Source organism: Schistocerca americana, chromosome 3 (genome assembly GCF_021461395.2).
Source record: "Schistocerca americana isolate TAMUIC-IGC-003095 chromosome 3, iqSchAmer2.1, whole genome shotgun sequence".
NCBI classification, from domain to species: Eukaryota; Metazoa; Arthropoda; class Insecta; order Orthoptera; family Acrididae; genus Schistocerca; species Schistocerca americana.
Genome location: NC_060121.1, coordinates 184,461,215 through 184,475,309, shown reverse-complemented (window position 1 = coordinate 184,475,309; position 14,095 = coordinate 184,461,215). Strand labels below are relative to the sequence as shown.

The 14,095-nt window shown below is 38.0% G+C and overlaps 1 protein-coding gene across 1 annotated transcript in view; it reads right to left on the bottom strand.

The window, feature by feature from the left end:
* The window catches only part of LOC124606636 (A disintegrin and metalloproteinase with thrombospondin motifs adt-1-like), a 153,422-nt gene that overhangs the window by 22,651 nt on the left and 116,676 nt on the right, over positions 1–14,095 (bottom strand). Inside the window, exon 14 of the mRNA XM_047138631.1 lies at positions 2,182–2,339. Within this exon, the coding sequence (XP_046994587.1) occupies positions 2,182–2,339 (158 nt within the window). The remainder of the gene's footprint in view (positions 1–2,181; positions 2,340–14,095) is intronic.

Here is a 14,095-nt window from a genome sequence, read left to right as displayed (position 1 = left end):
AAGGCTCCAACTCTGTCATGATGAGTAGCAGTGACTACCTGACAGAAGTCCTACCTTAACTGTCTAACACCTCTACTTGCAAGCCTGCCATACTGATCCCATCTCAGAAGTCCAATAGAATCTAGCAGCTACTGAAATCCATATGTCCTTCCCAGGACCTCTCCCTCATGTCCACCTCCCACCTCACCCAAAAATCACTCCACTCGCCCACCATCTACAGGTACAAGTTCCCAAAACCCACAAACCTAATGGTCCTCGATCCCGCATTGTAGCTCATTCTTGTGCTTTCACTGAATGAATTTCCATTCTTGGTGCCCAACATCTCCAACCAATCACAAGAACCCAGTGTCCCAGTTCAAACACTGTAACTGCCACCTCCCTATACACCATCATCCCTCACTCCCATGACCTTGTTACTATTGAACGCTACCTTGACCAATATCCTTCAAACTTCAAACCCACCAACTTATTCCTTATACTAGTTACCAATGATATCCTGGCTCTCAACTACTTTTCCTTTGAATGAATGGTGGGTGTACTAACAAATCTGCAGCACAGCCTTGGGCGTCTTCCAACCGATTCATGGGCCATCTAGAAACAACCTTCTAGCTTCCCAAAACTTCCAACCCATAGTCTGGTTCAGTTTCACTGACAATACCTACATGATCTGGACCCATGGCCAAGACACCCTTTCTCCAATCCTTCGCAGCTCAACACCTTCTATCTGATTCACCTGGTCCTGTTCAACCCATGCCACCTTCCTGGACATTGATCTACTTCTCTCTGCTGGCGCCATCCACACTCTGTCCATATTAAACCCACTAACAACCAACAGTACCTGCATCTCAACAGCTGCCATCCCTTCCACACCAAAAGTCCCTCCCCAACAGCCTAGATGTCCATGGATGAAGTATCTGTAGTGACGAGCACTCTCTTGGCCAATATGCTGAAGGTCTCACACAGACCTTCACAGACGGGCACACCACCCAAACCTAGTTCACAAACAGATTTCCCGTGCCATATCCTCACACATCCTCAATCCTCGCACCACCCTCAAGAACCAACTACAAAGGAGTGCTCTTCCTTGTCACCCATTATCATCCTGGACTTTAGCAACTATACCACAGCCATCATCAGGGCTTAAATTATCTCTCACCATACTCTGAAATGAGCTCCCCACCTCTCCCAAAGTAGTGTTCTTGTATACCTAAGCTACACAACATCCTAGTCCATCCTTACGCCATTCCCACTCCCAACCCCTTGCCAGAGGGCTTGTATCCCTGCAGTAGATGAAGGTGCAAGACCTCGCCAATCCACCTACCCAGCACTTCCTGCTCCAGTCCTGTCACAAGCTTATCCTACCTCATCAGAGTTCATCCCACTTGTGAAAACAGCCATAACAAACACCAACTCTGTTGCAACCACTGCACAGCTTTTTGTATGCCCACCAGGATGAATAACCACTACCAAGCTGTTGTCAAGAATAAAGCTAGCCACCTCAACATGCAGCTGAACACAACAGGCTCACTTTCAATGGCTGCTTCACAACCCAAGCCGTCTATATCCTTCCCTCCACCATAATCCTCTCTGAACTGTGCAGACAGGAGTTATCCTTGCAACACATACTTCGGTCACGTAATCGTCCTGTCCTCAGTCTCCATTAACTCACTGTCCCCACACCCTCCACACAACAGTTTCCAATTGGTTCATCCTTTCACCCCTCCCAATCCTCATCTCCTTCAGTGTGTGCTACTCCCCACTGGCTACGACAACCGTGCATTGCATGCCTAGCCTGTGTACGTGCCACCCGTGTGTCCTCCATTCCTAGACTCAAACTGCCTGCCTCCCTCTGAGCCACTAGTCACCCAACCTGAATCCTTCTCTGCCTCCTGCCTCTCTCTACCTCAATCCACCCATCCTGACGCAACCACCACCAAAATGCAGCATTGGCACATTTCGTCCACTGCATACGGAAATCAGTGTGTGTGTGTTTGTGTGTGTGTGACTTTGGAAGCTAGCAAGTTTTCTTACTTTTTGTGTATGCCTCTCAACGACTCAATGCTTTTGCTGTTTGGTGAGTGAGCTCCTTTAATCCATAAGTATTTACTAATAAGTAGCTAATTTATATATTTTTTTAAAATTACTGAATAGCTTTTGTAAAAGTTAATCACAAGCACTAACCAGGCATCGCCCACTAACGCAGAATGCTTTTCTTTCTGTTGCCCCTCGTGCACAGTCAGTCCCAAAAGGAAACCATCCATCTTCACCATTAACTAGGTAGAACCTGTGACTGACTTGGTCATCTTGGCAGGCAACACGGCATGGACGGTCCATGTCATCTGGAAGATAGTATTGTTCATCAAAACATTTAAGAAATGGCACATGAAATTAAAAATTAATGAATCAGCTTCTAAAACTAATATAATTTGAAATTAAAAGACCAGGAATATCACATAATTCAAGTATTTGTGGACACTGTCTCCATAATCAGAAGTAGCTAAATAGTTGGTAAGTATTTGTGGACACTGTCACCATAATAACCAGTAGCTAAACAGTTGGTCTAAAAGTGTTTGTAGGTATTTTTGTGATGCTTCATTTGATGCAACTGAGTTAGTAGACTGCAAAGGTTTCTTGGGTAGTACACTGTAACAATGTGCATTTTCTAAGAACGTTGGTGAGATATGCTGTTTTAGAAAATTGTTGGAGATATCAAGGAAGTAAATGTTTTACCAAAATCAAAACCTCGGTTTTTATATAGGGGGCAGGTGTCATGCAATTATCTGGGAAACAGCTGTTTTTCATTACGTTTAATCCTCTCTTTGCTTTTAACCACATTTGCTCAACATTGAACTACTGGCATATGGGGAACTCCCATTGGGTTTCAACATTTCGACTCGCAAACTACCTGTATTGAAGATTACTACAGCTGTGTGCTAGCAGATAGTAGCTGTTTGTGACTTGTTGTGTTCAATGATTTACCAAGTTTCTTATTTTCAGTCACAGAATTTAGAACTTACATGCATGATGTACAGAGTTCTTTGTGCCAGTGTCTCCCATGCTTCAATGTCAAAAATCTGCAATGAGCAAATAAATTGTGTCGAGTTATTGGCTCTAAATAAAGCCTATTGGATTTCATCAGCTCTTGTTGCACTCCTACTCATAATCATTCCAGCTATTAGTTAAGAATTTGCATAAATGATTATAGAACTAAAAAGGGTGGCTGTATACATAAATGGGTTATTACAATGCAGGCATAGAAAATGGTTCCATTATCTTCCACATTTTATAAACCAACTACATATTTTGTACATGAAATTACTGTCATACAGGGTGTGTAAATAAAGTTTCAAGACTGATTTTTTCCTGAGTAGTGGTGCACATGCAGATTCATATCACCACCTGTGACAGGTTGAGGGGGATGTTGGGTAACCGAGTCAAGCCTCAGCATTCACCGGCGGAACACTGGATTGAAAACATCACGAGTGCAGGGAGTGTCTGTTTCGAAATGTCGTCGAGAAATCAGAGCATCCAAAATGCAGCTCCTCATGGAGCAGTGGTGTTCGATCAAACTTTATGTAAAACTGAAGATCAGTATAGAAACGTTCGAAATGATTCAAGAGGCCTATAAAGAATTCACCATGTCATGTTCCGTGGTTTTCATGTGGCACAAGAAGTTCAAAGATGGCCGCAAAGACTTGGAGGATGATGAACACTCTGCAAGACCTTCAACGAGCACAACTGATGAAAATCTGGCCAAAGTGCATCAAGTTTTAAACAGTGACTGACTTCTAGGCATCAGAATGATTGCAGATGAAGTAGGTTTGAATCAAAAAACTGTGTTTCAGCTAATGACAGAAGATCTAATGATGAGAAAAGTGTGCACGAAACTTGTCCCTAAAGTGCTCTCGGATGAAAAAAAAGGAGCAGCACCTGGCTGTTTCGCAAGAAATGCTTCAACATTTACAAACTGAACCTGATTTTTTGGACAAAGTGGTCATTGGCGATGGGACCTGGGACTTTGAATACGATATAGAGTCGAAGAGGCAAAGCTCAGAGTGGCACACTTCCGCATCGCCAAACCAGAAGAAAGCCTGCATGACCAAGTCACGTGTGAAAAGCATGCTCATCACTTCCTTTGACGCAAAAGGAATGATCCACAAAGAGTTTGTGCCTGCTGGACAGACTGTCAGTGGTCAGTATTACGCTGGAGTGGTCCAACATTTGATTGATCAAGTCTGCTGAGTCCACCCGGAGGAGAAAGACGACTGGGTGCTCCACCATGACAATGCGACCGTTCACATCTGCTTTGCTGTCACTGAAGTTTTGACCCGGTTCAATGTGTCAACACTGTGGCAGCCACCCTATTGCCCCAACCTTGGCCCCAGTGACTTCTTTTTGTTCTCCCAGATGAAGAGAGACCTGAAATGGAAGCAATTTAACAGCGTTGCAGCGGTCCAAAAGGGTTCTGAAGAGCATTCCGGTTAACGAGTTCCAGGGAGCTTACCATCATTGGAAATCTCATTGTCAGTGGTGTGTAGATTCGCAAGGCACCTATTTTGAAGAATTTCAGTCCAATGTTCAATAAATTTTATGTTCTGAGACCAGTCTTGAAAAATTATTTACACACCCTGTAACACATAGCCCATTCAAATTAGCAAAATTTAACCTAGCCATTTTTCAGGAACACAATATGTTATACGTCGCTCTTTATAAAGTCAGCCCTAGTCCAAAACCTTCAGTCTGTGCTCCGAAATCTCACAGGCACTACCTGTGTGAAAGTTTGCAGTCAGTAACCACGCAAGTAAGACTTATGCAACATGTTCTGGGTGAGATAGAAAACAAGTAACATATCTATTGGTATCCCCAGTAATATTATAAAGTTGGTGCCTATAAAGTATTCAGTTAACATCTTCAGGTAAGTCTGTCACTAATACTTGCATGGTCATTATATCCATGCGACTCAGCATGTGAATTACTACATGTGACTTACGTTATCTTTCATGTACTCCTCTTTCGACACTATTCGTGAAATACAGTCCCTTTAGGCATTCTACTCACTGTATAGTTGTTATTTAATTAGGTGTTTATCGGGGACCAAACATGTGCACTGTTTTGCATAAAGCCAAGCCACTAGGAAAATGTAATTAGTCTGTTTGCAAGTTATTTATCGAGGACCATAATGTGTGCACTGTTTTTCATAAAATAAAGGCATTGTTGTGACACAATAACATTGGAACTGGGTAGTGAGAGTATTCTGTAGTTTTGTTGTTTATGTCACCGTGATGAAAGGATGAGAATTGGAGATATTCATTGGGGATTTGATAGAGGCAATAGAATGGAAACAGTAAGATTTATTTAAGAGGTTTGTGGTTTACCTTATTAAAGCAATTCCTGAAAATGGGTTTACAGCTCAGTGAAGTTTCTGCAAGGAGACACCAATGTATTATTTACTTTGCAGGTAGGAACCATTCCAGCCGGGCATAGTTTCAGATTCAAAAATAATCTACAATATTTTAGCAATGGATAAGAGTTACATTTGTCAAAGACCAAGGCAACAGATAATACTGAAGCTATAGGTAGATCTTGCAGCACCAGAACCCCCCAGCTATACCTGGTATATGCAGGTAGATAAAGCAGCAGATATCGTACCTTCGCTCACGAAAAATAGTATTACTTCATCCATTGTTTGTGGTGCTGACAGATCAGTTCAGTGACACTCAGATCGCAAAAAAGAGAGAGAGAGGGAGAGAGAGAAGAAAGAAGGAGCTCTTACCTGTAGTAGTTTAGTGCATGAGGTATGTGGAATACCCATGTAAAAGGCATTTTGTGTGTGAATTGCAACTTCGGATTTTATGAGTTTTCTTTGCGGTGTCATGTATATGACTGTGGTAGACATGTAGAGTTCATAAGCACGGTGAACTCTAAAAATGAAATTATCAAGTTGCTGAACAGACATTGAAGTTCTTAAAGACCTTGAAAGAGGAAAAGGCAAGATTCAAAAACAAAAACTGCTGTGCTGATGAAAATACAGATATAATGAGAAAACATAACCACAAAACTGCACATGCGCGCAGTAAAATGGACTTCAGTAAAACTCCTTTACAATGATGTGAACACATGCAACAGTGATGAGAATTTTATTTTTATGCTAGAATATATACTAGAACAGTCACTGGTTACTTATATTAGCATAATGTGTTTTGGCTGTCATCATCAGCTGCATTTACAGTTACTTTTACATTGTAATTAATATGATGTGAGGTTAGTTTCTTTTGCTGTGTATGCCGGTGAGGTTTGTGTGAGAAAAGGCACCTGTTCAGAAAGTTAGATATGTTACAGTGTGTGCATTATGTAACAAGCAAGAGAATTTTATTCTGCCTGGTGTAAACACTACGCGCATGTGCACAAGCTGCATTCAGTCATGCACAGTTCACATTCACAGTTGTCCCCTCGCGTTGCACTAATGGTTGTCAGTTTTCAGCAAACCATCAAACAGAGTTTGCATTCACTCCGCTTCAGCACTAGCAGTAAAGAAAGCTTTCGTCTGCTTGTCTACTTTTGTTTTTGTTGACATGAGTTGCATGTGTGATGGAGGGTCCTGAAGAAAATGTAATGTTGCTGTCAGAAGTATATAGACATCATCTGTGCTTCTGAGATTCAAGAGATCCACAGTACAAATGCTGGAGGAGGGAGAAGAATAATTGGTAGGAACTTCCCGCAGTCCAACTGTGGATGTGAAAAAATTGATAAAAATCATTAATTCTTGCATAAGCAGGAGCAGAATAAACAAGCACAAGCTTCGTAATTCTTTTTATTAAAAAGGAAAAGTGCAGTAAATTTCCTTTAAAAGAAACAAGTGTGGATATCTATCTACTATACTGATTAAAATTAAAAATATACAAAAGACCTGATCATTCTTGCTGCCTACATTCATGTGATCTGAATTGTACGGCCAATGTATCACTGTTAATTAAGAGATATTTTATGATAAATAAAAATCATTTACCTGGGCTCACGCTCTCTAGATTCTAATAAACTACAGGGTGACACAGAAAAATGGGAACATTCCACAATCCAATAAAACTAGATGTGATGAAGGAAATAAATTGCATTCATAGTAATTGCAATCTTACAACTATGCCATTTACGAAACATTGATGGCATTTAACATTTTTTTAAAAATACGTCCATTAGATGGTGTCGTCTTGTACAAATACATTCGTGAAATCTGCTGTTGAGATTCCTCATTGACCACTGCGACATGTCAGCTTGGGATACTGTGAATTGCATCCCGAATTCTCTGTGTTAAGTTATCCAGGGTTCTTGGTTGAGTCATGTAGACTTTGTTCTTGAGGTAGCCCCACAAGAAAAAACCACAAACAGATAAATCTGGCGATCTAGGGGGCCAGGGAATGTTACCGAACCATGAGATCACACGGTTGCCAAACAATTCTCACACATATTCCATTGATTGCCGTGCAGTGTGTGATGTCGCTCTGCCTGTTGAAACGAGGCTTCTTGAATGTTTGGAAAGTTATTCAATGCAGGTGTAATGAAAACACCTCCATGTAACGATCACCATTGACAGTTATTGTGTTTCCCTGTTCATTTGGGAAAAAATATAGTCTGCTAATCCAGTGTGATGAAGCACCACACCATACTGTCACTTCACTAGCATGTAAAGGGCGTTCATGAATGTCATTGAGTTTTGTGTTTGCGCAGAAATGGTAGTTCTGTTTATTCATATAACATGTGAAATGAAAATGTGCCTCATCTGACATCCACAACTTGTTTAGAAATTCATCATCATTGTTTATTTTTGTTATCATTTGTTGACAGAATCCTAATCGTAACCGGTAATCGTTGTCCTTCAATTGTTGCACCATCTGTAGTTTGTATGGACGAAATTTTATATCAAGACGAAGAATTCCACGAACACTCTCCCAGGACATTCCAACCACTGCTTCTTGCTTACGAAATGTATACCGTGGGCTACGCAAGCCAGACTCGCATACAATATCAATGTTCGCTGGAGAACGCACACTTCTTGGTTGTCCTGTTGGTTTCTTCTTGAGGGCAGATCCAGTCTCTTCAAAGTTATTAATCCAGTATTTTATCACGTGTTTCGATAGAACAGCATCATGATGTTCTAAATTATAAAAACGTCGAAACTACCTCTGCGCCGCTACCAAACTATCATTGTTTTTGCAAAACATTTTTTTGGCTAATGCACACTGTAGTCAGTCCCACTGATCCATGATTATTGAAATGGCGGACTGTTTACTCGCTAATTGTCATGAACCCACAGTGCTGCCACCTGCCCATGGCTGCCACTACTCATTTCAAACATTCCTGTTATTCTGTGTCACCGTCTATATACCAGAGAAGGTATTACTAAGTAGCCCCTGTGACAGGTCATATGTATATTTCATTAATTTTTTCTTCAGTAGGGAGAACTATATCTGTCCTCTGTCTAAATGAACATTGGCTAACAAAAGACTCCATCAAAGCCCTTCATAAATTGGAGAACTATGTTGTAGCGAGTAATTTTTGTACAAGTAATAAAAACTGGGGGTTTCCTGTATACTTATTAAAAATACTTTAGCGTTTAAGGTAAGAGATTAAAACTGTGTGCCAGACTGAGACTCAAACTCAGGACCTTTGCCATTTGTGGGCAAGTGCTCTACTAACTGAGCTACCTAAGCAGAACTCATGCCCAGTCCTAACAGCTTTACGTCCACCAGTACCTCGTTTCCTACCTTCCAAACTTCCAGGAGTGCGAGTCTTGCAAGCTTTGTGGGAGAGGTTCTGTAATGTTTGGACGGTAGGTGATGAGATAGTGACAGAAGTATAACTGTGAGTACAGGGTGTGAGTTGTGCTTGGATAGCTCAGTTGGTAGAGTACTTGCCCATGAAAAGCAGAGGTTCTGATGGTTGGTTGGTTGCTAGGGGAAGGAGACCAGACAGCGTGGTCATCGGTTTAGGGAAGGAAGTCAGCCGTGCCCTTTCAGAGGAACCATCCCGGCATTTGCCTGGAGTGATTTAGGAAAATCACGGAAAACCTAAATCAAGATGGCCGGACGCGGGATTGAACCGTCGTCCTCCCGAATGCGAGTCCAGTGTCTAAGAGGTTCTGAGTTCGAGTCTCGGTGTGTTATACAGTTTTAATCTTCCAGGCAGTTTCATATCAGTGCAGACTCCGCTGCAGTGTGAAAATTTCATTCTGAAGGTAAGACATTATTTTAATTTACTGGATGATAAAGATATATTTGAAAGCTGCTGTATAGAATTAGAGACAAAATATTCCAATAATTTTGATGTATAGAATACGAGGTAAAGAGAAGTAATGAAAGTATATATATTTAAACTAAGAAATCCCTTGCAGAAACTAACAAAAGAAAAACAGATTACAATTGTGATGGCTGCTGATTTTAATATAAACATAATAAATGAATCCAACAATGGAAAATGCAGGATGGAATGTAACAATATCTTGAAAAGGAAGGTTGCTACTCACCATATAGTGGAAATGCATGCATTTGCGTGAGTGTGTATGTGTGTGTTTGTCATCTAATTTTGACAAAGGCCTTACTGGCCGAAAGCTATATTTGTGACAGTCTTTTTGTTGTGACTATCTGTGACTTAGTATCTCTGATATATGGTGAGTAGCAACTTCCCTTTTCACAATATTGTTAATAAATGAATCCACTGATTCAGGACAATTTATTGATCTGATTCAATCAAAACTTTATAGAATTGAGAAGAGAGTACATGAACTGAAATCTGTATAGATAACATTCTGATAAATTATACATTTGATAATAAAAAAAAATTCTGCATTGATTTTGGTATTTCTGACCATTCTGCATTGTTTTTGGAGCTACCAAAAATAAATGAACCATGCTTTAGAAAAATTTGCATCAAATCAAGGTTCAGTAAAACTCATTTTATTGTTGACTTGAAGAAGTAAACTGACCAGTGAATCATTTTACCACAAGTTCTAAAAATTATGAGAGTTTTCTTGAAAGTTTTTGCATGTTTTGACAAATATTTCCCCTTCAGTCTGCCTTAAAAAAACTAAGATAGATAACTGGTGGTATAAAAGAGTCAAGTGCAAGAAAAAGTCTGTTACACAATGATCTGAAAAATAATATAAATTTAGCTTTTACAAGCTATTTAAAAAGCCATAAATCTGTATTTAGAAGGGTGGCAAAGAAAGCAAAAGAAATGAGACATAAATATATGCCAAGCCATACAAATAAATCAAAGTCAGTATGGTCAATCATAAAATCTGAAATTGGTGTCGTAGCTAGCAGTCCGCAATCTCCAAAATTAAGTTAGATGACAAATTCATAATAAATATTTCAAAAAAATCAGAATATTTCAGTGAGTTATAAATATATCAAAATCATATATTGTGTAAGTGATTTCCTAGATTATGTACAATCCTTCAGTTTCAATCAGGATAACATGAAAGTTGTAACTAATTTTGATGATAATATAGCTAAAAATGTAGAAAAAGTAATATTATCCCTCAAAAATAAAAATTCGGCTGGACATGGTGAAATATCCTCTACAATAAATAAGAGTTTCTCATATAATATCATGACTCATATCTTAAATAATTAAGTCACTTGAAGAAGGATGCTTCTTAGCTGCTCTAAAGTAACCGTAGTAAAGCCATTATTCAAGAAAAGCTCAACAATATTTGAAAAAAATCGTTGCAACCCAGATCCAAAATTTTATAGCAAAATCCATCACCATATCACATCAGTTTGGGTTCCAGTGAGACAAGTGTACAATTTATACTAACAACAAATTCGCTGAGACAGTTTACATAACTTTGGGCAAGATCAAAAAGGTCACACCAATTTTTTATGATCTTTTGAAGGCTATTGACTGTGTGCTGCTACATAAATTAGAAAAATATGGAATAAGTGGTAGTGCTTTGAAATGATTCAAGTCATACTTAACAAACAGGAAGCAAAAAACAGTTGCAATACGAAGTACAGGAAATTGTGACTCAGACTAGAAAATCATTTCAGAGAGAGTCTTACAAGATTCCATTTTAAGCTCAATACTGTTTTTATTTTATGTAAATGATTTCTCTCTTTACACAACATCACATCAGTTTTATTTGCAGACAACACGTCTGTACTCATTAAAAGTGAGACAACAGGACAAATGTCTCAAAGAGTCACTGATATCGTAAATTGCTTAGAAAATTGAGTTTATCTAAGTGGTTTAAAATTAAGCATGACAAAGACCCAAACTTACGCAGTTTAAAACCAAGCAATCAAAATCAAATGATTTCCAAATTACCCATAAAAATCAGGATCTCATGGAAGCAGTTTCTGTCAAATTCCTGGGGATATTTCGTGAAAAAATGTATCCTGGTCTTCTCACATAAGTTACCCAGCAAATATGCCAAACAGTCTTGCATTTGCAATGATAGTATTCTCCTATACAAATGATGCAGATGCCAGAGAAGTTAAGTAACATGGATGCTAGAAAAGTTGGTTCCACTCCATTTTGGCTGTTTGATGCAGAAACAGTTATTAATATTTTTTAATGAAAACAATCTTGGGTGCAAAATAGTTTTTATTAAAAACAGTTACGCAGTTCACCCTTGTAAAGCATCATCAGAATAGCTGGAGACAACAGAACAAAAATTAATATGTCAGAACAGTAAATAGAATGAAGTATGCTTCTAAGCTAGGCAGCCTTGCATACGAGGGGCAGCAATATATGTATAAACTCATATAAAAACGTTGTAGGGTAAGCTTCATCCACCAATTGCCTCTGAATGGCCTTAAATAAGAACAAGAAGCATCTGGATATAACATCCAGTTGTCAAATGTCATATCAGGTATGCAAAGGACCTAAACAAGAAGTAAAAATAGAAAAGTAAAATTAACCATGATTAATTGTGGGTGGTAGAAGAAATGGGAATCTAAATAGATAAAATACTCAACCAGTTAGGAATCTTATGTGTACTAATGCAGGCTCAGCATGGTGTACACAGCACAGAGCCATGGATGTAGAGTAGGAAATGACTGTCTAAGCAGGTCTGGCCAGCACAAGAACAGAGTTATGAGGTGTACGACCAGTTATGTCATATTATGGGTACGGGCTAAATGGTGAAAAGACTCGGACATAACATAATTGTGCTATATCCAGATGCTTCTTATTCTTATTTAATGCCATTCAGCAGCAATTGATGGATGGAGCTAACCAGACTACTTTTTTACGAGAATTCATCCAGCTTAGAACCATGCTTCTTTTTATTTACCATTTTGTCATATTAATTTTTCTTCTGTTGTGTCCAGATAATCTGATGATCCCTTACAATGGTGAAATGCATAATTGTTATTAATAAAAACAATTTAGCAACTGAGACTGTTTTCATTCAAAAACTAGAAAAGTAGTTTATCATAGCCACTTTGAATCTGTTGTAATGGAGTATGGAGTAATCCTTGGGGAGAATGCTATTAGTGGGGAAAAAAACGTACTATAAGAAATATCTGCAAATATTTTACTATTCCATGTATTTATATTTATCAAAGGTTTATGTGCAACAATCCACAATTATTTATAGAAAACCATTTTCAACATATTTACAATACAAGAAACAGATAGCTTCATGTTACCATCTTTCAGATTAAAACTGTACTCTCAGACTTCTCAGTACATGGCTATGAAAATTTATAACATATTAAAAATGAAAAACTGTCACAGTGTTGACCTAGGTTTTCTGAAAGAAAAGTTACTTTCCTTGCGCAAAAATGTTATTCAATCACAGAATTTTTAAATAGTGATAAACATAATATAATAAACTTGTTTGATGGTTGTAAATTAAGATTAATTTTAGATTTCTCTGACACATTAAATGCACCTCAATTGTATTACTTATATTATCTTTTGTATGTTTTGTGTATTATCTTTTGTATGTTAAATGAGTGGTTTATGTATATACGTAATGAGTTACTAAAATTCTGATTGTGAAAATAATTCAACAAATATCAATTTCTTCCACATTTCAAATTGGCTGTTCAGATTATGCTATCTGGTGCATGTATTTGAGAAACTGAAGCTAAATGTGTTTCTCCATGGAGCACAAAAATTTTTTTTACGCAGAAACATAAAATTCAAGCTTTTATGAAGAATTAAACATTTGAAGAAGTACATGGAAAATAATTTTGAAATGTTTTTGTATAGTGATGATTTCACTGCTGTGATTTGATTGTGATGTGATTAAGCACATCATAATTGGGTTTTTGGTATATTTGAAAAATAATTTTAATAAATATTTTCCACCATAACTAAACAGTAATCTTTTAGGATTGGATGCAGAATTGTTTTGCAGTAACAGTGGAATGTGTGAAACATTCTTCCTGAAATCATGGGAAGAATTTCCAGAACTTTGACTCAAACCACAAACTTGAATTTTCAAGAAAAAATATTAAATTTTTGGCTTGGTACAAAGGCAGAACTTCCAATAATTTTAAATTTAAGCCTGGATAACTCTTCCACCATTTTTGTGAATCGTCATTTCCAACAAATGTGGTAACTAAACCAAAATATCCTGCAAGTAATCAGGCCACTAATAGTGCCTTGAAAGAAGCAGTGATGGGCAGTAAGCCATGCTTTGAGCAATTGTGTCAGAATATTCAGTCACATCCAGTGCATCAAAGGTAATTTATCTTTTTCCAGCCTTCCTTTGTTACACTCCAAATTGTATGATACAATAGTGTATTTATCTTCCATATCTTTGTGTTCACTTTCATCTTGATGTTTTAATGAACTATTTTGATCATACTTTCATGATATATTTATCTAGCTCAGGTTTTTTCTCAAATGTTGTTATTCAAAAGAATTTACTTGATTAAGTTTTCAGCAAAGAATGTTGTTAAATAAGTAATCGTGCAGAATAATATGCCTAGAAACTAGTATGTCAGTGGTGTGTACAATCTATGAGTACTAATTACATTTATAGCAGTGAGTGGGAGCCACAAAGAGATGAACCTGTATGAGAGGAGTTGCTGACAAAAAAGTGTATGAATTCTTGATATAGATTATAATATTGTACTTTAAA